At 45.6% G+C, this 23,814-nt stretch overlaps 1 protein-coding gene across 2 annotated transcripts; it reads left to right on the plus strand.

The window, feature by feature from the left end:
- Positions 1–69: 69 nt before the first annotated feature.
- On the plus strand, positions 70–23,034 carry svp (COUP transcription factor 2). 2 transcript variants are annotated; one of them, XM_033383119.1, is made up of 5 exons: positions 121–1,321; positions 10,328–10,477; positions 14,743–15,294; positions 22,384–22,541; positions 22,727–23,034. In XM_033383119.1, the coding sequence occupies exons 1-5, from the start codon at positions 679–681 to the stop codon at positions 22,841–22,843; spliced, it is 1,620 nt and encodes a 539-aa protein (XP_033239010.1). In that variant the 5' UTR covers positions 121–678; the 3' UTR covers positions 22,844–23,034. The 2 variants fall into 2 exon arrangements, with proteins under 2 accessions (XP_001359502.4, XP_033239010.1); XM_001359465.4 differs by lacking the exons at positions 22,384–22,541; positions 22,727–23,034 and having other exon boundaries at positions 70–1,321; positions 14,743–16,744.
- Positions 23,035–23,814: the final 780 nt, after the last annotated feature.

The raw sequence follows: 23,814 nt of genomic DNA on the forward strand, positions 1-23,814 counted from the left end.
CACTCAACTGGCGCCGTGCCATTGCAAAGGCGAGAGTGCAACAAGAGCGGCAATAGTGCGCGGGTATCTGTATGGTGGTGTGGAATGAGAGAGATTTGTGTGATGTGTCGTTAGGTCGAAACGGTCGAGTCGAGTCGGGTCGGGTCGTGTACCTTTTGCCACAAATGTTTTGCCAGTCAGGCTAGGCTGACTGAGATTTTGCTGCTCCGCATGACGCGCATTTCCATCGAAGATACCGAAATACACTAGTGGAAAAAGTACTTGAGAGATGAATCTTTAAAGTTCAGCACTTTTCTAAATTCGTATTACTTCGTGTGTGCCACCGCGAGAGGAAAAAATCAAAAAGAAAATCATTATAATTATAGGAAAAACCACCAAGTGTCAAATGAGTGAAGCGTGAAAAATGTTCCAAGAATATAATCACAGGAATCTGAAATAAATTTACAAAAATATTTGTATTCGAAACGAGCTGCAGATAATATTTCCCGCCCAAAGGAAATTAAACGAAAATTCAAATAAAATATAAATTCAAAGAGAGATTTCAAACCGAATCGATCCGATCGTCGTGTCGTGCGAGAGAGTGCGTGCAAAGTGTATTCCAGCAATTATCCCACGTGTTCCGATCCGGCCGCCAAAATTATTACGCACAATTCCCTGAGCGTGTACGGCGGCGGCGTCATGTGCGCCTCCCCGTCCACGGCTCCCGGTTTCTTCAATCCGCGGCCCCAGTCCGGAGCCGAGCTCTCGGCCTTCGATCTGGGACTGTCCCGGTCGATGGGGCTGGGCGTGCCGCCACATACGCCCTGGCACGACCCCAATCTGGGCAGCCACCTCCATGCCACATCGGCGGGTCCGGGCGGTTCGCTGGCCGGCACCACCGGCACCAGCACCGGCGGCGGTGGGACCACACCCAGCAGCGTGGCCAGCCAACAGTCGGCGGTGATCAAGCAGGATCTCTCCGGACTTTCCTCATCCACTGCGAACCACAACCAAAGCTCCCATCACGGCATCAAGGAGGATCTCTCCAGCCTGCCCAGCGCCAACGGAGGCTCCTCGTCGGGCCATCATTCCAGTGGCGTGCAGTCGGGCCATGGCCCCGATATGCTGCCCATCATCAAGGGCCAGCCCGCCAGCTGCGGTGGAGGAGGGGGTGGGGGCAGTGGCGGCGGAGGCGGCAGCACCACTCCCAGTTCCCAGGCCAACAGCTCCCACTCGCAGAGCAGCAACAGTGGCTCCCAGATCGACTCTAAGCAGAACATCGAGTGCGTTGTGTGCGGCGACAAGAGCTCCGGCAAGCACTACGGACAATTTACCTGTGAAGGTGAGTACTCATCATCATCATGATCATCTGCGGATGTATCTTTATCCATTGTTTGGGGGTCAATTGATTTCGACTTGTACGGTGCACGCTGCACGGAGTACGGACTATAAGGAGTATCTCTCGGTTGATGATGACCAAACAGAAATTGGCATCGTATCGCAGTTTTTCGTAATAGAAAGGTAACACAAAAGCGTGCCTGCCAGCCGCTGATTTTTGACAGTTTTCGGTGAATTATGGCAGTTTGATGAGTCGGCAGTAAAAATCCACCAGAGACAGAGGGAGGGCCACTGCGGAAGATCTTCTCTGCAGTCCGATGGATGTGGATGTGGATGTGGGTGTTGGTGTTGGTGTGTATGTGTATCTTCTATGGCATGCAAATCTTTTGGCGGGAGCACAGCTGGAATTTATCTTTTTCTTTGCCTGGGAAGTGGCCAAGCGAGCCAAAGTGCAGCACAAGGCCTCGAAATCCTGTAGAGGTACATTTACGAGCCAAAAGATACGTTTATGGCATGAAAGATACATTTGTATCTTCGGCTTAGAGTTATAATTACGCCCAAGAGTTAACTATCAGCTGAGATTATGCAGCATTAAAGATACGTTACAACCATTCCGAAATATATTGAGATATTTGCCCAGAAACTTGCGGATCTCTGGTCAGCCTTTACCGTTACACTTAGCCAGAGAGAGAGAGAGAGAGAGAGAGGAGAGCAGCTCTTGAGATACGAAATTTTATACACTCACAAGGCCCCCTAGGCGACCCGGGCACACACTGAACCGCCAGAGTCTCAACGTTCCAGCTTATCGTCAGATAAAAATTATTATCTAAATAAAATACGGTCCATGCTTTGTCCTAAGCCAAACACAATTGTTGTGCAAACATGCAAATTGTGCGGCGGCTGCGGCGGCGGCTGCTAAATGATGCGCCCACCTTTTTATTGTCTCTCCCAGAGATAGAGATACTTCGAGGGAACTGCATTCAAAGAGAGGGAGCGGCAGAGGGAGCAGATACTCGTACTGCGGCGGTGGCATTTAGTGCAACTTCACGTTGAACTTGTCATAATCGTATCTCTTCAAATGTTCTGGCAGCATGGCAGAAGAAATGAATGCCTCAAGAGAGAGATACAGTGGGTAGAGACATACTTTAGATACAATTCCGCTTGCCACGGATAGCGGATAGCAGATAGAGGTGCTGGTACTGGTACTGGTACTGGTACTCCTCTCCGAGTGCACCCACTGTGCATACTTCTATGTATGTATGGCGGGGTGTTTTGTGGCTTTTGTAGGCGCTGCTATTATTATTAATCACCGAGCATTTTGTACGCATGCGCAACCCACAAGAACAAGAACAATCTGTGACCGCCTCGTTGCATTCTGAAGGTGTTTTTTACCCCGTCCACTGCACTGCACTCCACTCCACTCCACTCCGCTGCACTGTCCCTGCCCCAAGTCTCGCTGCGGTATGTAGTGCATGGGTATCTCCCGCATCTCTTGCGCTCTCTGCCTGTTGGCTCTGATGATGTTGCCACGATAGCAATCTATTTTGTTCTATGCAATCGCCAGACAACCTCAGCTACAGCCAGAGCTTCAGCTTCACTCAAAGGCAGGCCTCTATTCGTACGAAATGAAAATAAAACTAAAGAAAAAATATCATAATAAAGCGCATAGAAAGCGCATACGCGTCTCAGGGCTCATATCATTGCTGGGCTTCTAAGAGGTTTCTTTGGAGGTGAACTCAAACCCATAGTGCGCCCGGGTCTCGTCCTCGTCCTTCAAGGTGCAGATACATTTTGTTGCTTTTTTAGAAAAGAAAAGATATAGGTAGTACCTCCGCACCAACCCGTTTCGCGACTGTCTGTGTCCGTGCTCCGTCCATGTGCGCTCACTTGTCCGTCTGTCTCGCTGTCCATCTGTCTCGCTGTCTCGCTGTCTCGCTCTGTTGTCCGTTGTCCGTTGTTCGTTGTCCGTGTGTCTTGCTGTCCAGTTTCCAGGTTTCAGGGCACACGAGAGAGCTTGTCGGCTCAGTATGTGAAATTTATGCCAAGACACCCTCCCTCCCTCCTCACAAAGAGCTCTCCGTACTCCCAAGATTAATTGTAGCTTATGCGTGTTGTCTGTTCCTGTTCCTGTTCGCTCGCCCTGTTATGCCCAGCCCTGCCATGCCTTTCTGCCTGCTCCTTGCCAAAGCCTCTGCCCCAGCGTCTGCCTCAACTTCAACCCATTGTGGTGGCAACTTGTTTGATTCCACACTCTCTGCCACACAGCTGTTGCAGACTCCTCTTTCTCGGGTGAAATTAGGCAGAAGATACGCCAACGTTTTGCACTCATCAGCCAGCGCTCCAAAGTGCCTTCTAACCTTTTGCCAGCTCCAAAAGTCACGGTTCGGCTCGGTTCGGTTCGGTCGGGGTCTCAAAAAAATGTGCGCTGATAAAAATGCCTTGATAATATTAATGATGAGTACATGGCTCTAATGTGCCCAAAAGAATCCGCTGCGGCCCACAGACTACGAGTACAGACTCTTACCGACTCCTATTAATTTAGCCATTTGTCATGGCTATTAGTGGCCCAAAAGTGTAGATTTCTTCGTGGATCCTGCATCATCAATCAGTGGCAGTGGCAGCAGCAGTGGGAAAAGATCTTGGAAAATATTAAAAATACATAATTCTTGGCCAGCATTTCCCTCGAATCCATTGAATTTCAAATTGCAACAAGGAAAACTATCTCAGCACCCATGTCAAGAGGTGGAATTAACATAATTTATCTACCGCTCATGACAATGACAAATAAATTTTGCGAATTAAAACAGCGACTCCACAAAGTATCTTAGTATCTTGGCATGTTTGCAATTAATTAAACTAAAGCTGTAGCTCCAGCTGAAATTAACTGCAGCTCTGATATAGAAAGCATAAAGAGTTGTAAGAAATTGCCATCACAACTAATTGTTAAGCGCCAGCCGAGGCCCATTAGCTGCCACAAATAGTGTGTGTGTGTGAAGTGCATCCGCCAGATACGGATTGTCAACTCCGGTGGCTGCCTCTGCTCCATTTGCCCCATTTTCCGCATTGAGCTGCATGCTCATTTAAATAGCTTCCCACGTTCGACGTCCATAAAAGTCAAATTTTAAGGAGTTACTTCCTTCAGTTATCCAAAAAGCTCTGAAGGTCGCAGATCGCTTGGTCATTCTGTCGTGTATCTTTGTATCTTTCGCATTCGGATGGGGCAATCGTTTCCTTGTTCTTTCCTTCCTTTTGTGCAGAATTGCATTCAACATGTGTGGCTTTTTAATTAACTTCATTATGAGTTGGGTAAATAAATTACTTGCGGAGAAGTCTTGAATTGAAAATTTCCATTTCCTCAGACCGATTTTAATCCACTTGCAACTTGAAATTTTCTAAAATTCCAAGACTAATGTATGTAGATGTAAAAAAGAATTTTGACTTCTGGGCTTATCCGTTTGGTTTGTGCATTGACTCATCCAATGACAAGAGTTTTCTATATGGTTTATCCGCAGATAAATCACTTGAGAAAACTGTCCAAATTATATCTCATTAAAGCATAATCTTTTTCCAAAGTTCTTTGTTTGAATGCAGATTTTAAAATATTTTTTTATTATTAGTAGAAGATACTTTCCACCTCTTGACAATCTGTTAAATGGCGCTCTGCTCTAAAATACATGTTTCCCTGTGAAAATTCATTCGACTTGAAGCATTTAACAAAAGCGAAAAACATAAATCAATTAGCTGTCCGTGATACCGACCTCCTCCTCCTCCTCGTCCTCCTTCTTTCGAAACCCTCTCTCTGTCTTTCTCTCTCTCGCCGAATATTAAAAGATACAAAGTAAATACGAATCCAGAAAATTAACAACGCCCACTGGAGGATTGCAATTTATGACGTTCCCTGGTTTTTTTGGGAGGCAAGTAACGCCCGCAGCCAGCGGATTTCTTATTTATTAATTAGCAAGAAATGGAAAATAAATTCGAGGCTTGTATTAAAAAATTTGCATTTAGTTTGGGGTTCAGTACAAAAACGCAGCAAAGGAGGCTGCTCCCCGAATCGAGTCAATTTCTTGGCCATAACATTTATCAAATAAATCGCATTTTGATAAACATTTATAACTTCCGTGCGATTTGCAGTCTGGTCTCTGGGTCTTGATTTACAACTCGGTAGCAGCCCCTCATGTGTGCGCTTGTGTGTGTGTCTGTGTGGAGAGCCATGTGGCATGGGGTAACTTATGGCCTCAATATTTATGTTGACAAATTTGTATGTTCCGCAAGGAAATAAATATTACATATGGGAGGGTTAATGCATCGCAGGAGGGTTAACGATTATGTCATAATAATCATATTTATAGAGAGAAAACACAGAAAGAAGGAGGTTTATGGAAGAGAAGACTCCACAGAAGTGTTACTTTGCACAAGCCGAGAGATGGGAATATATACACGTATCTATAGATTAACCATTTCCCCAATTTCGCAACACTCTCAAAGATACAGAAACAAACAAGCGGAGAGGAAGAGAATCTTTCACCATCCCTTTGGGAGGGGGAGTGGGAGTGGGAATGGGAGTGGGGTATGAGGGATTACTCAACGTTGTGTCAACATTAATGAGCCCAGAGCTGAACCCTTCATTAAAAATAAACCAACCATCCAAGCAGCCCAAAGGAAAATCACCCAAAAACAAAACTTAATTGTACAGATATTGTTAAAACAAAGAAACAGAAACAACAAAAGCAGCAGCGTTCAGCAAAAGGCAGCAAGGAGCAGCCGCAGCAGCGGCAGACATTGTAATCATTAAAACTTGGCTTGTAGTACAAATCGTTGTACTTAGAAGAAATGTTCAAGCCAATAAAGCAGCAGCCGACCCTAGACTAAGACTCAGACTGCGACTGAGACCGAGACTGAGACGGAGACGGAGACAGAGACCCAGATCCAGTGGAAGGTCTCTCCCCCAGTGGAAATCCCTCTGTGGAAATGAGGCGCAAAAAATTCATCCTGACACGATGCGATTTTCAGCAAAAAGGGGCGCCCGAAAAAGACCGAAAGACTGGGAGACTGCAGTAGGGAAATCGTGAACTACCGACTTGATCCGCTTTATAATGTAACGGTTTAATTAATTATGTTAAGCTTTTGGCTCTCTAGAGATCTGTTGCTGCTGCTGCTGCTGCTGGTGCTGCTGGGGCTCTGGGGCAGAGAGTCGTCTCGGTTGTGGCTGCCACTTCATGCGCAATTTTCGTTTTCAACTAACTTGGTCTAATCGATCAGGCCCAGCGAAATGTTGGCTGCAACTTTTGCTTGGCACGTTTTTATTTTGTGTGCATCTCCGTTGTGGCTGTGTGGCACTTGCAACATTTGCTAGAACCGATCCGTGGTACGACATGCCCCGCAGAGAGAGAGACCAGAGACTGGGGACTAGGTCTGAGCTGAGCTGAGCTGAGCTGAGCCGAGGCCTGGCCAAGACTCTTTAATGGTGCAACAAGCCAAGCAACACGGCGGTGCTGCAGCAATAAGCTCTCTTATCGCCATGTGTCGCTCTGTGGTCCGAACACCACCGAACAGCTCTTGTATGTAGTACGTAGTACATGACCAGGGCAGACCCTGCTTCGACTCCGACACCGACTCCGACACCGACACCGTCTCCATCTCCATATGCAGTTTGCGGCTGGGGCATAGAGCTTGCCGCATAACTTCACATAGCATCAGTTAAATCAAAGCTAAATCGCTTATCTGGGCTCGTCGGCGTTTTCCTTTTGGTCGCTTTTGTATCTTTTTGCAACGTGTAGATCGTTGTGACATATGAAAACTCCAAGTGGCACTCTTCTGTTGTTCCAACAATTGGGGAAAGTTCTTGGAACCAAGAGGACACTTTGCCAAGAGCTTCCCAGTTTTGCCAATTGGATTTACAGTTGACCTATATCGGGTAATAACCCGGGGCCTAGAGCCTCTACCCTGCCCAATCAATCCCAGAGGGGGGCCGCCACCTGTTCCGGCTCTTTTGTGTTCTTTTGCCGTCAGATTGCCACGACCCGTTCATAATCAGTGCATTTTGTAGATACTTCGTACTGGTACAACAGAAGAGTGGCATGATGGTGGGGATTCGTGTCTGTCTGTCTGGCGGGGGCTCTGGCTCTGGCTCTGGCTCTGTAATTATGTTTCGGTTGTACTCCAGATATTTTGTCTAGCCGCCTCTGGACTCCCTCCAGTTCCAGCTGCAGTTGGAGGTTGGGAGTCTCCGCGGAGTCTTGCAGTCTTGCAGAGTGGCGGTGTGTGCTAATTACTTGGACTAGCTGCTTGCACCATGTAAGCTTCAACATTTAATTATTGCACCTTAATGATGGCTCTCTCTCTCTGTCTGTCGTATGTGTTTTAGTAATTAGAAAATGAGCCAAAGTCAAGGCTCTGGCTCTGGCTCTGGCGCTGACTCTGACTTTGCATTGCAGTTCTTTGAGCCCAGCGATCATTGACCGCAAATGCTGAGAAAATTGAATTGATTGAAGCTATATGTATGCCAAAAGATATAGATATACTCTCACCCAAGTCAAGTCACACTCTCTCCAGCGATAGATAGAGATACAAGAGTTTGCAAAAGCCAACTAATTTAACGCTTTAAATTGATCAGCCAAGCGGCAAGCAGACCATCTCGTGTCTACATATCTAAAGATAGTATTTTTGTTGCTGCTGCTGCTGCTGCAGTTTCAGGAAGTTCAATTAATAAAACGCTTAGCTTAGCTTAGTTCTTGGAAAACCCCTCGTAACTGTATTGAACGCTTTATGGCGCGTAGCGCACGCGATACGAGCACTCGTACGAGTGCTCTTCTGCCACCCTCTGGCAATTAGGTGAAGCGGTAATTGAAACTACCGCAAAGCTTAGCTCTAGACTAAGCCAAAGCTAGCCACTTAAGTTAGTAGAAGTCTTAAGCTTAAGCTGCAGTCGAAGCCATAGCGGAGGCAGTGGAAGGGCTTCCATCAGGGCAGATACTTCCCACAGTTGTCGCCTCTCACTCTCTGTCTCTCTCTCTCTCCGTGGGGCGATCCACCCTTTTTCGGTTATTGATATAACACGATATGACGGTATCCCTACCCCGCCTTGAATTTTGGTTTACGGTATCTCTAAGCTACGTTGTACTCGTACTCGTACTCGTACTCGTATCTTCATCAATAACGACGACGCGCGCATCTTTCGCATCGCATCGCATCGCAACGTCCACTGGGGATGGGGATGGGGATGGGGCGGCTGCAGCTCTAGATAGAGTCGCGATAGGCGCATATGGGCAGTGTGCCTCTGTTGCACAGTTCTTTCAGGCACAGACACAGACCGACCTGGCTGCAACGTCTGTCTGTCCGGCCGTCTGTCCGTCTGTCTGTGTGTCCATCTGTATCTCTTTCCAACAACAGGCAAAAGCGCAGTCAAAGCAAAAGATAGTATTGGTTAAGAAGGGGTTAACCAGGGGAAAGAAGAGGTGGTAGCAGGGGGTTAAGGAGGGGAAAGATGGCAGTAGCGGGGGTGAGGGCAGAGGCACATCTAGAGGAAGACGACGAGGAAAAAAAGGCAACGGTACGTTTTGGCAGAAATCGTGACTTGGTACAATATCGTTATTCGTAGATCATATGGTGTAAAAGCCTCAAGTGTGTAGGTCTGTTGTATCTGTGTAAGTGTGTGCCCAGGTGTATCTATGTGTGTTCGAGGAGTATCTACTAGATGTGTTTGTCTGAGCCTGAGTCTTGGGTTGGTCTCTAGAGCAAAGCTATAGGCAGGTATTCGAGAGTGTAGAATAGTGAATGCTCTCTGAAAGGCAGAGATGCGACTATGAGATGATCTACGAAATTATGTTTCGGGGAGGTATTCGACCATAGGGGGTGCTTGAGCTATTTGCAAAGCTCTTCTTCTGAACCCTTCAAAGCGAATAATCTAGTTTTTAGCTACCTTTTCCCGTTCTGCCACTTCCGTACTCCCTCTTTAGCCATTTCCTATAGCGCATTAACCGATCGACTTTAACTTTCCATCAGTTTCAATTTGCTGGCCACGTTTTGTTTTCCCCCATTTCGGTCGGAGGCTGGAAAGCCACACGATCGCAATGGCAACGAAAAAAAAGCATTGAAAAATCTTTTATAGCCTGTGATCGTATGGTATATATGAGGGAGGGATGCGGGGGACTGGGCGATGGGGAGGGCGTTACAGGGAGGCAGGGATCGAGTCTGCATAAACGCTCAGCGCTTACATATTTTGTTTGATGATGATTTTACAGCTTAAAACGAATTTTATGAGCATATGCCATTGTTTTGAGTTATTGTGAGAAATTTTTTTGGTGTATGGCCCAGAGCCAAAAGGCCCAGACAATGCTAGGTCCCCCCATCCTCTTTTCGGCCTAAGCTCTTTATGCAGAAAACTCAGATGCAGATGCAGATGCTGCCTAGGAGAGCCCCCAGTGATACACATGTTTAGATACGCGTCGGCGACATTAACTGGCAACAACACCCCAGTCCCCGTCCCAACCTCAGTGCCAGGTCCAGGGTTTTGGCTTGGGTTTGGGCCTCCGTCCTGAAGCACTTAGCCGAAACGAGCCGTGGCCGATGTGTCCGTCTGGCCCCTTAACAGTAAATTCGTGGCATCCGCGGCTGCCAGTTTTCCTTCTTTCGGTGCGGATTCCACAGCCAGTACGAGTATCTTCGTGGCTGGCCAAGATACACTTTGTTAATTGAAAGCCATTAAAGGTAATTTTATGGGAGGCGTTAAGCCATGAAACGTGTAACATGACCATTGACATGGGCATCACCGAAAGGAGCCAGGAGGGAGCTGCCAGGGACTTGGGCACTGCGATTGTTGTCATGAAGTGAGGCTGGAACTCACTTTGCTTTACAAGTGGTAACAATTCTTTGTACTCCTGGGGTGCCATGGAATTTGTACAACTTGCTGCAAAACAGAGGCATGGCTTAGACGGAGGGAGTACACTCAAAGAGAAAAACAAGTATCTGTATCTTATTAATATTCGCCATATCTTTTCATTCTTTTCAGGCTGCAAATCATTCTTCAAACGCTCTGTGCGACGCAATCTCACCTACTCGTGTCGCGGCAGTCGAAACTGTCCCATAGATCAGCATCATCGCAATCAATGTCAATATTGCCGATTGAAAAAGTGTCTCAAAATGGGCATGAGACGCGAAGGTAAGACTCTCTCTCCCTCTCTTAATAGATCATGCACAAATATATAACAAGTATTACAGCGGGAACATCTAGAACAAAGAGATTCCTGCCTGTGGGTCAATTAAAAGTCAAACCCAGAGGCAAACAAAATAAATTAAATGATCGACAGAACAGAGGCAGCACACTAGAGGCAGAACGGAAGTAGAACAGCTTTCAGATGGCGGACGGACTCGATGACTAAATGTCACATGGGGGTGGGTGTCGTTTCGGTTCAGTTTGAGTTATTTGGGTGCCAAGAACTATGCCAAAGAATGTGGATCACATCGGATCAGGCCAAATATCAGGCGGCTCTCTAGCTGAGCAGCAGCCGACTTTGCTTCGGCTGGGGTACCACCCCAAACCCGCCGCCGCCTCATTCTCGTGTGGCAATCATCCACGCACCACAAATTGGTTTACCCAGAAACGGCCGTAATAGAAAATAACTATTAGGCAGGCGAGTGCAACATTTTGACCCCAGAGATCAAATGCAAACTCGTTCGCTCGTTTGTTCATAATTAAACAAGAAAGGAAGGCGCCTGCCTTTCGGGGGCACAAACGGAGCTATAAATACTCTTAAATTCGTTATTTGATAGAGTTTTTATGTGTCGTTAGTAATACTTGTTTTTCTATCTACTTAACATGTTTACACTTTACATCTTTTTACATCAACGAGCAGATATCTTCAAGATACAGGTCTAAATCGTATGCACTGAGACAAACTTGAAGATACTTGTACTATCCACATCCATAAAATCTATCAGTTAATCAATGCCGACTGCTGGCCAATATGTAACCAATTTGTAAGCAAAGCCATGCCAAATATTTGGCATACTTGGGTGAGACTTGTTTTCCTGGCAAACGCTGGCTCTGAGATTGCCAAAGGCAGCGGCTCCACTGATTGACTGATTGACTGACTGACTGACTGACTGACTGGGAGACTGACTGACTGGTAGACTGGTAGACTGGCAGACTGGACTGACAATGGCCAGTTCAGTTACACTTGTCAGCATTAACAATTAACGTCTGTCAGGGAGAGATAGAGCCCAAGACTGCAGTTAGTGGACGCTAAGCTGTTATTATTTGCACTAATATTGACAGGTTTTTCGCAAAATGCTAATAACCAACGGCAGCCGACGACGCTAGAGACTACAGACTGTACGGATCTCTGTCTGTCATACATCGATTTGGGTTAAGAACGAAATCGTTAATTTATGGCGACTATGGGCAATTAAAATGCAGCTAAAGCCGCAGCAACAGCAACAGCAACAGCATCGATGCCTGGCCTGTCCTCTCAATGCACTTGTAATTAAATGAATATAAACATTTACTTAGTCCCCGACTAAGCCACGGCTAAGAGGGGCTATGGCTATGGCTATGGCTATTGCTATAGCATTTCAAATTTACCTAACCCAATGTTTGTTCGAGCCGCGAGACAAGTTTTTGGCTAATGACACAGTCTGAACCCCCAGGTCCAAGCTACAGAGCTACCTGTTGTTGAAGCCCCATTAATTCCGATTATTTCCTCACTTCTCGCGACTCCACTCCGCTTGTCCGCTTGTCCTCTTGTCCGCTACCAGATCCCCTACTTGTCCCACTGCTAATAAAACTCAAAAGAGTTCAACACCTTTTTACTGTGGCCAGGAGAGGGATTCGCCTTGAGTTGAGTCACACATTTCCTCAATGTAATGACAAGTTCTGCGTAAAACGAGTCCCCGCTCCTGCTCCTCACCTTACAATCAGAGCTGAAAAATCGTGGGAAAATCTCATTTCTGCATAGAATATTTTTTGTCGTTTTTGCCCTCTTTATGCGAGGTGGGGTGATACGGGGGGTGGGGGGTCAGTACTTTAGCCGTAAAGCGGGACAAAGGTGGTGCCTGGAATGACCCTGGGTCAAGAAATTGTACGGGTTTTGGCATACAAAAAGCCGAAACCTGAAAGAATCAACATAAAATCTGTGTTCCGGGTCGCTCTAATTAAATTCCAGTGTCAATTGGTCAAGGGAAGAGGGGGGCTGCACTTTCAGAGGAGGGAAGCAGCAAGAACTGGTCACAGATATTTTTACTATAATTTTTCAATCGAAAAAAACGAGTTTCTGTTAGGGGAAGCAAATTTTACGGGATTTATTTAAATTTTTAAAGGGAATTTTTCGTATAGGAATGCGGATATGATCTTTAAAGGGAGGGTTTTTCGCTGCGTGCAGCATTCCAAAATATTGAACTCTGGTCTACACTTTGACCCCGAATGGAATTCCAAACACAACACCTGCATACGGGGCTTGGTTCGAACGCATTTCTCGGCCAGAGACAATGGCCAGAGATCGCGGGCTTAGTACGAGAGAGACTTTGCTGGTTAGGAAAGTGGGTCAAACAAAGGTTTGTTTACACCTTAGCAAAACAGCCAAGGCAAAAGCAACAGCAACCACTCCACACCTTTATACGATAGACAACAGACACACATCCTAGGCACACCTAGAGCTCCAAGAGAGGGAGAGACACAATCTGGGCAGCGAAATCAAAGCCTTGGGGCCTTAAGACAAAGCAATGGCAAAAACATTATTATTGATCGAAGCGAAGCTCTCATTGTACGTACTACATTGCACAGCTGGAAAAGGAGCCTGAAACTCTGTCTCTACCTGGAAGCCTAACGTAACGTAACGTCTTTTGTCGACTGATTTCCTTGATCTGAAAAGCGAAAGCACTCTTGGTCAGCCCAGCACACACATGATCTGGAAATCCCTTTTGGCTCGGGGTCCGCTTGAAAGGTGTTTGTTTATTGCTTTACCGAAGCAATTAAGCTAAGGGTTGCTCGGTGCCACTGACCGCTCGCAACCAGTTCTTTGACCACTGTCCGGTGTCCGGCCAGGGGAGATTGCGAGAGACTGTTATTTACAGAATACATTTGCGTAATTGTGCAGGGCGAGAGGATTCCATAAGGCCATTTCCTACTCCTAGTCCCATTCACTGGGTGATCTATGGGCAGAAAGCGAACCATAAACCGGTTGGAGTGTCCAGTGTCCAGTATCTTATTTATGCGCCTGGGAAAATATTGTCTGACCGCAAGAATAATGCAAGAAGCCAACGGCTGCAGACCGATGGCTAAGCCTGTGGTTTTTGGTCCGCAGATCAGGCCACAGATTACAGCAGCCAAGAAAGCAACATCGCACGAAGGGATTGTGGTCCTTGGCCCCGACTTGCCCTTTTCTTTTCGCTGGCGCTGATTACTTAATGAATGAATCCTCCAGTACGCCAGCACGTGCTCAAGTTTCCGCTTACATGTCACTCGAGAGAGCGTGTCCAAGTGGCTTAACTTAACTTTTGCACATCCCATGGTCATATGTATATCCCATATATACAGAAAACAGAAGGCAGCAGACAGCAGGCCCATCCTCAATGCTCAGTGCTCAATGCCCAATCCCCAAGTCCAAGTCCATGTACATGTCAATGTCTCTGTCTCTGCGGGGAAATTCCGTTTCCGGCCTCGAGTTCAAAAGGCCTTTCACTTTCCATTTAGTTGCTTTGTTGTTGAGCATTTACATTGTTAATTATATTGTTTAAACGTGTATATACTATATCTCTACCTACACATATCTACTTTTCACTGCAACAAAAAGGAAAGAAAAGAAAACCTGTCCACATTTCATTTTGCGAAATCTGCACAACTCTTCCCTACTTCTGCTTGAAAGATCTACTGCCCGGGACATACGTATCTTAAAGATGCGTTGAAAGTATTTAGTTCAATTTGCATATTTAAGCAGTTGCGACAACACCCAGCAATGGGGTTGAAAGCGACTCAGGGTTAGGGTTCGGTTCCGATGTTGCTTCGAGTTTTTTGGGGGGTAGTAATGCCATGCCACAGAGAGCAGCGAAAAGTATCTTATGGCGTTGTCTTGGTCTTGGGACAAAAGGCACACACAACACAACACAACACAACGACGCAGATCTGTGTGCGCCAGAGATGCGTCAGAGATTGAGAGATTGAGGTGGCCTGATATTGTGCCCCATTGTGCGCTGTGGCAGCTTTGCCAACAGATCTGAATGCGCTTCATTGTGCGGAGTGTGATGTGGCGGTCAAAATAAGCCCAACAAAAGGGATAGTCCCTACCTAGGGGTATGCCATTCTACCTATAGGGCCTTAGGCAGTTCTTAAAGTTAGTTGAAAGTGTAGCGTATAGATTCCTCTCTTCTTTCCATCCAAAAATCATTCAAAACATCAACTAATTTGCGGTGTCTTATCCTCTCTCTTTGCAGCTGTTCAACGGGGACGCGTACCACCCACACAGCCTGGTCTGGCAGGCATGCATGGCCAGTACCAGATCGCCAATGGAGATCCCATGGGCATTGCCGGCTTCAATGGTCACTCGTACCTCAGTTCCTACATCTCGCTGCTGCTGCGAGCGGAGCCATATCCCACGTCCCGCTACGGCCAGTGCATGCAACCGAACAACATTATGGGCATCGACAATATCTGCGAGCTGGCCGCGAGGCTGCTCTTCTCCGCCGTCGAATGGGCCAAGAATATACCCTTCTTCCCCGAGCTGCAGGTCACCGACCAGGTGGCCCTGCTCCGCCTAGTCTGGTCGGAGCTGTTTGTGCTGAATGCCAGCCAGTGCTCGATGCCACTGCATGTGGCACCACTGCTGGCGGCGGCGGGTCTGCACGCCTCTCCCATGGCAGCGGATCGGGTGGTGGCCTTCATGGACCACATACGCATCTTCCAGGAGCAGGTGGAGAAGCTGAAGGCGCTGCATGTGGACTCTGCCGAGTACTCCTGCCTCAAGGCGATCGTTCTGTTCACCACCGGTAAGTTGCTGGACATCCTCTACAAGGATGTGCCCGCACTGCTAACGAAAGTTTCAGCACTGCTCGGAAAGCCGTCGAGCTCCTCCACCAACGACGATATCCTCAATATAGTGCGTGACCATCTCGATGAGCTGAATCGCCAGGAGATGGAGTCGCAGGCTCCCACCCAGGCGCCCATCCACTTGGCGGCTTTCATGAAGAGTGTGGCCGGCGTTGAGGCTGCAGTGCAGCAGGCGGAGCAGCACCAACAGCAGCAGCAGGTGCAGCAGCAACAGCAGTTGCAGGCTGAGAGCAAACCCTCTCCCATCTGTTCCTCTGCGGCTGTGGTGCAATCCGCCGGCAGTGCCTTCAGCAGCTGCGCCAAGTCCACTGCCAGTGCCTCCGAGATGGATCTCCTGGCCAGTCTCTATGCCCAGGCGCAGGGTGCGACCTCGAATGGGGACTCTTCCGGCCACAATAACAGCAGCGGTCTGGGCGCCTCGCTTCCTACTCAATCGCAAAGCGGTTCGTCGTCCCTCAACCTAACCGCCTCGCCGCTGAGTACTTCGCTGGCCCCCGTCCCTGCCCCAGTTGCAGCCCCCGTCTCCGTGTCCGCACCTTCCTCTCTTTCAATCCCCACTTCGGTGGCTGCCACCACCACGGCCGCCTCTTCGCTGGGTGGAGCCTATCAGACGTCGTCCGCTGCGGCGGCGGCTGCTGCCATGTTCCACTATCAGACGCCGCCGCGTGCCCCCTTCGGATCGGCCTTCGATATGTTCCATCACAGCACGCCCTTCGGGGTGGGGGTGGGGGGTATGGCACATGGCCATGGCCATGGCAGCGGATCCTTCGGTAGTCCCACCTATAGGTACTCTCCCTATAGCCTGGCGGGCAGTAGATGGCAGTTGTAGGCCGTTGTTTGTCGCTAGAATCTCATCCCGCCTCAGTCGTATAGCTCTACCTGTAAATGTATCTGTATCCATGTCTATAGCTAGTATAGCACATACGTGTATCTAAAGCTACTTTAGTCGCTGCCTAAGTATTTATTGCCTTACACTAAGTCTAAATTATTATAGCCGTAATCCTTAGCCTAGAATCGTTATTGCCAAAAATACGCATACAAAGAATCGATGAAAGTTTGGAGTAAAAATGAAGAAAGAAAATCCTCAGAATATATATAAAGCTGTTGCTGTTAAACCAAAAAATCTAATCCTGGCTTGTGTTTTTACTCGTTTATTTCGTTACTAATTTTTTAAATCGCTTGTTGACTAATTTTAAAAGTATTCACTAACAATGATTATATCCTGACTAACATTCCTAACTCTAACATTGGTATCTTGAAAATCTGCTAAGCCTGAAGACTACTTCAAAGTACAAATATTTGTCTCCCAAATAAGTGGGGAGTTATAGACGTTGAAGTAAACAAAATATTTCTATAATATTTTTGAACAAATACTCATAGAAGTTATAAAAACCCAATTTATCAAAGTTCAAGCAATTATTTCATATCTTCAATCTGGATTGATGGTGAAATCTGTTCATGATACAAGATTGAAGTTTGACATAATTAATGTTGAGTTAAAATTCGTTAATGAATGATCAACTAGTTTTAGTTTCAATAACTACAATTTGATTATTCCTACCTTTTATTGGAATATGAAGAATTTGAAACTAAAATAATTTTATCATGGTAAAACATTTATATCCAAAACTTCAATAGAAATTTCTAGAAAAATATTTTGACCATCCAAAAGTTTTGTATATCAATATCATTATACAATCAACAGCCACATTTTCAAATACATATTCAAAGAATTTGTATCTTTCTGAATCAGTTTATTTCGAAATATACGAAGAAGAAAATCAGTCTTTAAAAAATATATACAATATATACAACGATTGTCCTACAAGGTCCCGAATTTTGTGGATGAACTTTGTAGAACTTTCATTATTGATCCAACAATTTTTAGAAAAGTATATCCACGACTTCAAATTCGTTTACGCTTTAAATAGTTGAAAAAAATTACTCTTGTAAAACTTTTTCTCAAAAACGGCGAATGGTAAAGCAAAAATTAACCAAAAAATAACCAATCTATTATCTCGAAAACCTAAAGTGATGAACACTCTCTGACTAAGTTTTCGAGACAAGCAAATATTATCCCCAGGTAAAGGCTTTAATTTATCTTTCATTTATTCACCTTTTCTTTCAGCACTTGGAAAGCTTTAAATTTGGTTGATTTTTATATCGCTAAAAAACCTATAATTTGAAAAAAAATTTGCAGTTTTCCTTTCTCCACACATTCATTTATTTATTACTAATTTTTACACATTTTTATTTCGTTTTTTTTAACAAAAAGCTTGACTCAAAATTTAATCTCATCCGCACGTGGCTACAGAACTCTGGACTTTGGGATTGCACACACAAATGCACATCTAACACGCACTCAAACACACACACACACACATAGACACATAAATCACAGCCACTAATATGTGAATATTTTAACAATATATTTCCTAAGATTATAAGTATATATATTTAGGTTCCACGTGATAAATAAATCATTGATGTTTCGTATGCAAATAGAAAGAACAGACAACTTTTTTTTGAGTCTAAGTTAAGTTTAAGTTAAGTTTAAGATAAGTTTATCTCTAAGTTAAGGTTTTTACGGGTAAAAATTCCAAAAATGCAAAACTTTATAGCACTTCGCGCACTGAATCGATGTAATGTGGCACAAAAACTACTAAACGTTGTACGATTTTACGATCTTCCCCAAAGTTACACAATATTCCTCATCGAAAAGATGAGAAAACGAACTATTACCTTGATATAACTAAGTTCAAAGATACCTAAAATAGTTTTCAAAGTATTTTTTTGCAAGTAAAGTGAAATTTGGCTGAGGTCTGAACCTCTCCCATGTGCACCCTCCTTTATGCCAGCACTCCTTTCTCGTGTCATGTCAACCAGCTGTCGAGGGGCACGTCGCAATTGTTTTTTCCTCTAAACTGATCCGAACCGATCCTCCTCTTAGGCCCCTCTCTTCCACTGTTTTCGTGGCGACGTTTATTGACGTCGCGATACCACATTATGAACATTAATACAACACTCGTTTATGTCGCTTACTTACAAGCCAAACTCTAACTCCAACTGCAGCTCCAGCTACAGCTACAGCTCCAACTCCAATCCCGACCCGATCCGACCAGTGGACCATGTCCAGGCCTTGGCCAAAACTTGCAATGAAAATAATTTTTACAATTTCCACAAAACGCTGTGTGTGTCGCTAGGCCAAAGCTCTGCATCTGCCTCTGCCTCTGCCGCTGCTGCTGCCCCTCCTCCTTCTCCACCATCGTCTCCTCTATGAGGGGGCGTGTGTGGCATGGAGTTTGCTCGTTCGTGGACTCGTGGACCCATGGACCGACCCGACCAGCGCGCTGGTGCCCATGGTCTGGGACCGAGTTGCAGGCCGCAATTGCATTTGAATTGGCTGCATGAGTCCATAAACTGCAGCCGATCAATCGCTGCGTCGTCGTCCCCATCGTTTTCGACTCTTTCTTTGCAGATTGTGGGAGACGAGACACGATCGCGGTAGTAAAATACCGGGTATAGACTTACTAGATCTTCTGCTGCTGCAGCACATTGACGACATGTCTTCTGTGGCTCTGATCCTATGGCTGTGTGGCTGTGTGGCTGTGGCTGTGGCATGGTTACCCATGGTGCATCTTCCATGGCCAGGGCTCGGCCTCTGGCTCCGTCTTCCCCCCTTCTGATTGCTGTCGTTTGTTGCAGTTGTTAAGAGTTGTAGCTTTCATGTCTTGGCCACACTTTTTGACCAACATTTTGTGTGCTTGCGCTTTTGGATGTGGCTCTGGATCTGGCTGTGGCTGTGTCTGTGTCTGCGGCTGCTCAAATCGTTTTGTGGCGCTCATTGATCGCTTGCGCTACTTTTTCCCTGAAAATTGCCAGAGACGTGCCTTGTGGCATAGAGCCTATAGAGCTCCCCTTCTTGTAATTAACAGTTTGAGTCGAGAGGCAGACGGTCTCGTTGATTAGAATCATTAAGGGCGCGTTTCGATATTAGCTTTGCTTTGGGAGTCAAAGTTTGCTCAAGATTTAGATGCCGTTGATAGAGGGCAGGCCTCCTCGCTCGCTTGTCTCTACACAGTTGACCCCACATGACCCATCGATCCTTATTAAAACTAAATAAAGCTATAACTGTTTTTGCGGCCAGGCCAGGTCCAGACACGAACTTTTGGTCCGCCAGAACTGGTGCCGCCATAAAGAACACAAAATCTAATAAAATATAATGCAGCAATTCATAATTTTGTTAAACAGCGTCGTTTCCCCCTCCCATACCATCCTTGTGCCTGTGTGGCTGTATGCTTTTCCGATATGTAGAGTCGTCTGGTGGCTTGGTCCAACTACTTTACGGTCATTATGCATTTAAAACACGCGGTCACGATCTCTGCCTCCCTCCCCTCCCCTATATATCACCGTCTGCGTCCGCGCTGCTGAGTTAGTGACTGCGACGAGTCGAAACCCGAAAACCAAAGCCCAAAACCAAAAACCAAATACAAATCGAAGCCAAAAAACTCGTAGGGTACATAACTACAAGGCAGGAAAACGGTTTAACAAAGACTCCGGACTCGAAGGTAGAGAGCCACAGCCACAGCGAGAGTCAAGAGGAAAAAGACAGAAAACCACAGCTCTGGGGGGTCGAAGCATCAAATACCCTCGAAAATCAATCGTTCTAATGTTAAATATACTTTGGATTGAAAACTAAGAAGAGGCTCATGGAACTACTCCTGGTTTTTGGTTATTTTAAGAAGCATAGAAGTTCTTTTCCATGTCGATATAGAACAGTATAGAGATCCGATCTTGTTGATTCCGAAATATACACAGTCAGGAAAATATTGCATACAAACAGATATAGAGCACTTTTAAACGTGCTGCACTGGAAACTTCCGCCTGCTAGATTTCAAGCTTCTCCTCAAACTCATAATACCCTGTAAAAGAGCATAAAAATCAAAGTCAAAGACAAGGCGAGACCCCTCGAGAAAGCTCCGCTCCACTCTGTGCCTGCATTTCTTTTCGGCCCCAAAGACCTGGAAGTGGAATGTCTTTCACTTTAAGCATGCAACTCCTCCGCTGTCCCAGTCCCAGTCCCAGCCTTCTTCTCCTGGGACTTCTCCATCCTCCATCCAATATCCAGCCAGCATCATCATCTCTGCTGCATTTCAATGAAACTAAAATTTTGTGTGCCTCCGCCGAGACTCCCTCTATTGTTGTTTTGGCTTTATGATTTTCTATTTGGGTGCAGACACTGGAAGAGACTCCAATCCCGATCCGTCCCAGGCTAATGGAAAGTCAATTGACAATTATGGCCATGGCCAATGAAGTGATTCGTTCGAGGCTCTCTGCTCTGGAAGACTGACCATGTCTAATTTGTATCGCCATCGTATCGTTGAGACTTGAGCTTCACGATTACGAGTACCTCTGTTTCCTTCGTTTGTTTGTTTTCCTTCATGGTTGCTTGTGGTTTATGAAATGGAATGGTTAATAATGGCTAATTGAATTTCTGTTGTGTTTTGCCTCAGGCGACAAATCATTTAACTTGATTTACGCGCATTGTGTGGGGGCTAAAAATGACTCTGCTCCTTTGATACTTTAAGAGTTAGAGACTGACTCTGAAATGGAGGAGGTCTGATTCTTCTAGACCTCAGTTTTGTTGCAGCTTCGAGCATGAAATGTATATGATAGCTTAAATCTAAAAAGGTAACCACGCGTTTATCTGAATAACTGAATCTGCGACTTGTTTAAGCTTTGGATTTCCTGCCCCGTATTGCCTTTCAATTGACACTTGTCTTTTATGGCCAGCTTTTCGGTTTATGTGCAACCAATGCGACGCCAGAGCCATTAACGACATGCAGTCAAATGTGAGACCCGAAACCACGACAGCCGGCCCCTGCAATCATCGGATATATGAGCCTGACATCAAATCATGATGATATCGGCTGGCAAATGGCCAAATCATTAGCCGCCTGTTCGGTTCGGTTGTTCAGCTGCAAAATGATATATCAGTTGGTTGGTCGGGGTCTTTAGCTTGTTTTTCAGTTTCAGTCTTTCGGTTTTGCGTAATGGAGTCCTCGTGTGTGCAGTGACTAATTAAGCAAACAAAATTTCATATGCAATTTCGAAACGCCATTCTTAACAGCAAAAACAACCACAATGACAACCATTTAAAATGCTTTAAAGCTATGCAAATTTACAAGTGCTGATGTCTAATTTGAATTTCAAACAGACAAACACTGAATATTGTATATATACATGTAACGAAAATAGAAGAAAATGCTAAACTCAATGCTGCTCTGTCCGTCTTGCTGTACACTTTGTTTAGGGGAAATACGATTTTGGATAGGGTTTCGATCTGGAAAGAAGAAGGGAATCGACGATGACACTACGTTTCCACTTACATTACTATTGTGTATCATTTATGTTCTAAAGGAACAGTCAGTCCTAAAAGGTATCGAACGATGATTCCAAACACCTACCTACCGTTAGATAGAGTATTTCAAGATTCGAGTCTCGAAAGCACCCTTCCCTTCTTGTTTTGGCTGATGTTTTTCCAGCAGCATCGGCCACTTGATAGTCAAACTTTTGGTGCCTCGCAATTAACACTCGAACGACAGCACACGCTGCGTATGCGCAATACATCTATGGTTTGGCTGTAATTAAATGCCATGGGCCAACAGACAAGAGAGGAAAACCCGGAATAGGTTGGCCCGGGGCGTTGTCTTATGGTTTAATTTTTCTGAAAATTTAATTAAACCAACTGTTGTTGTTGACCGTTTTTCAATTCAAACATAAATCTAGTAAGAAAATGATGTAATCCCCGCCAGTTTCGTCATCGAATTGTTGCCGCTGTTGTTGTGTGGTGTTCTGTGGTGTTTTCAACTGGAGATAATGGGCGTGCACGCCGGTTTGTGTTTCGGTGAATTGGAAAAACTTCAAGCTATCGAAAGCCACAATTATGTATTGTATTTGCATAGCAGAACAAATGGAGTGTGCCTTATATTTATTGGAGCCTTTTCTTCTTTGATTCTTTGTTGCAGACGCCTGCGGCCTGAGCGATGTGACGCACATTGAATCCCTGCAAGAAAAATCACAATGCGCTCTAGAGGAGTACTGTCGAACGCAGTATCCCAACCAGCCAACGAGATTCGGAAAGCTGCTGCTCAGATTACCCTCTTTGCGAACTGTTTCCTCACAAGTAAGTATAGATTTACGCTTTCTTCAATTTCCTGCAAAATTTTCAAAATATTTGAATCTATTAGAACAAAAATTAATCCAGACTCATGAATAAATGTACTCTTCCATCTAATATTTTTCTTAAATTTTTTGTATACATTTTTTATTAATTCCCTGTACTTTTTTTTTGGTTTCTCTTTCGTGTAGGTCATTGAGCAATTGTTTTTTGTGCGTCTAGTCGGAAAAACGCCCATCGAAACGCTGATACGCGACATGCTCTTGAGCGGCAACAGTTTCTCGTGGCCATATCTGCCTTCGATGTGACACACGATGTGGCGCCAATTGACAACAACTTGATCATCGGCCGCAGCTGTGGCGGCTGCAACGCTCAACATCAATCCAGGCATTGGCGGTGGCGGTGGCGGAGGCGGAGGCGTTGCTGGCTGTGGCAGCCACAATGTTGTTGATCAGCATGGCAATGTTGCTGCTGCTACAACATACGGCGGGGGCAACAACAGCAATTGCAACAACAGCGGCGGCGGCAACAACAACATTTGCAATCAGCAAATCAACAACTACCACAGCAGCAACAATAGCAATGGCAGCAGTGGCAGCAATCATATGAGTGCCACAAGTTTCTTTAGTGCCACAGGCAGCAGCAACAGCATCAACAGCAACAACGATTATATGGCCTCGTCGAATGTTGCATATGTGACACCAGCATCTGCAACTGCAACATCTGCAACAGCAACAGCCACAGCAACATCCACAACGATGCTGTCTAATTACTGCGATGCCGCTACCATGATGATGGCTGCAGCGGCAGTCAATGCAAATCAATGCCTGCAACAACATCACCAGCGCATGTTGCTGGCAACTAGCGGTGGCAGCAACAGCAGCAGCAACAATGATCATCTCTCTGCTGCTGGTTCACTGTCATCTGCCTCATCGACGCCAACAGCAATAGCAGCATCAGCCGCAGCAGCAACGACTGCCACATCCACCCCGCAGCAACATTTGCAACATATGCAACATCAGCCGCAACAGCAGCAGCAACAATCGCCACCAAATTTAATAGATATCAGCGAAGTTCCTCTCATTGTGGATGTCAAGTAGTGTAATTATTTATGCATCTAGAAATGGGGCTATAACACAATCTTGTAGATACCCAAAAACCCTAAATCCAAAATCCCAACCCAAAAAAACAAAGAAAAAATGTAAAAAAAAAGATATGGAAGATTCGTGTAGCCTAATTGTTTAATTTTTGTTGTATTTTTGTACATAAATCCCCCAAA

The sequence above is a fragment of the Drosophila pseudoobscura genome, chromosome 2 (assembly GCF_009870125.1).
Source record: "Drosophila pseudoobscura strain MV-25-SWS-2005 chromosome 2, UCI_Dpse_MV25, whole genome shotgun sequence".
Taxonomy (NCBI): Eukaryota; Metazoa; Arthropoda; class Insecta; order Diptera; family Drosophilidae; genus Drosophila; species Drosophila pseudoobscura.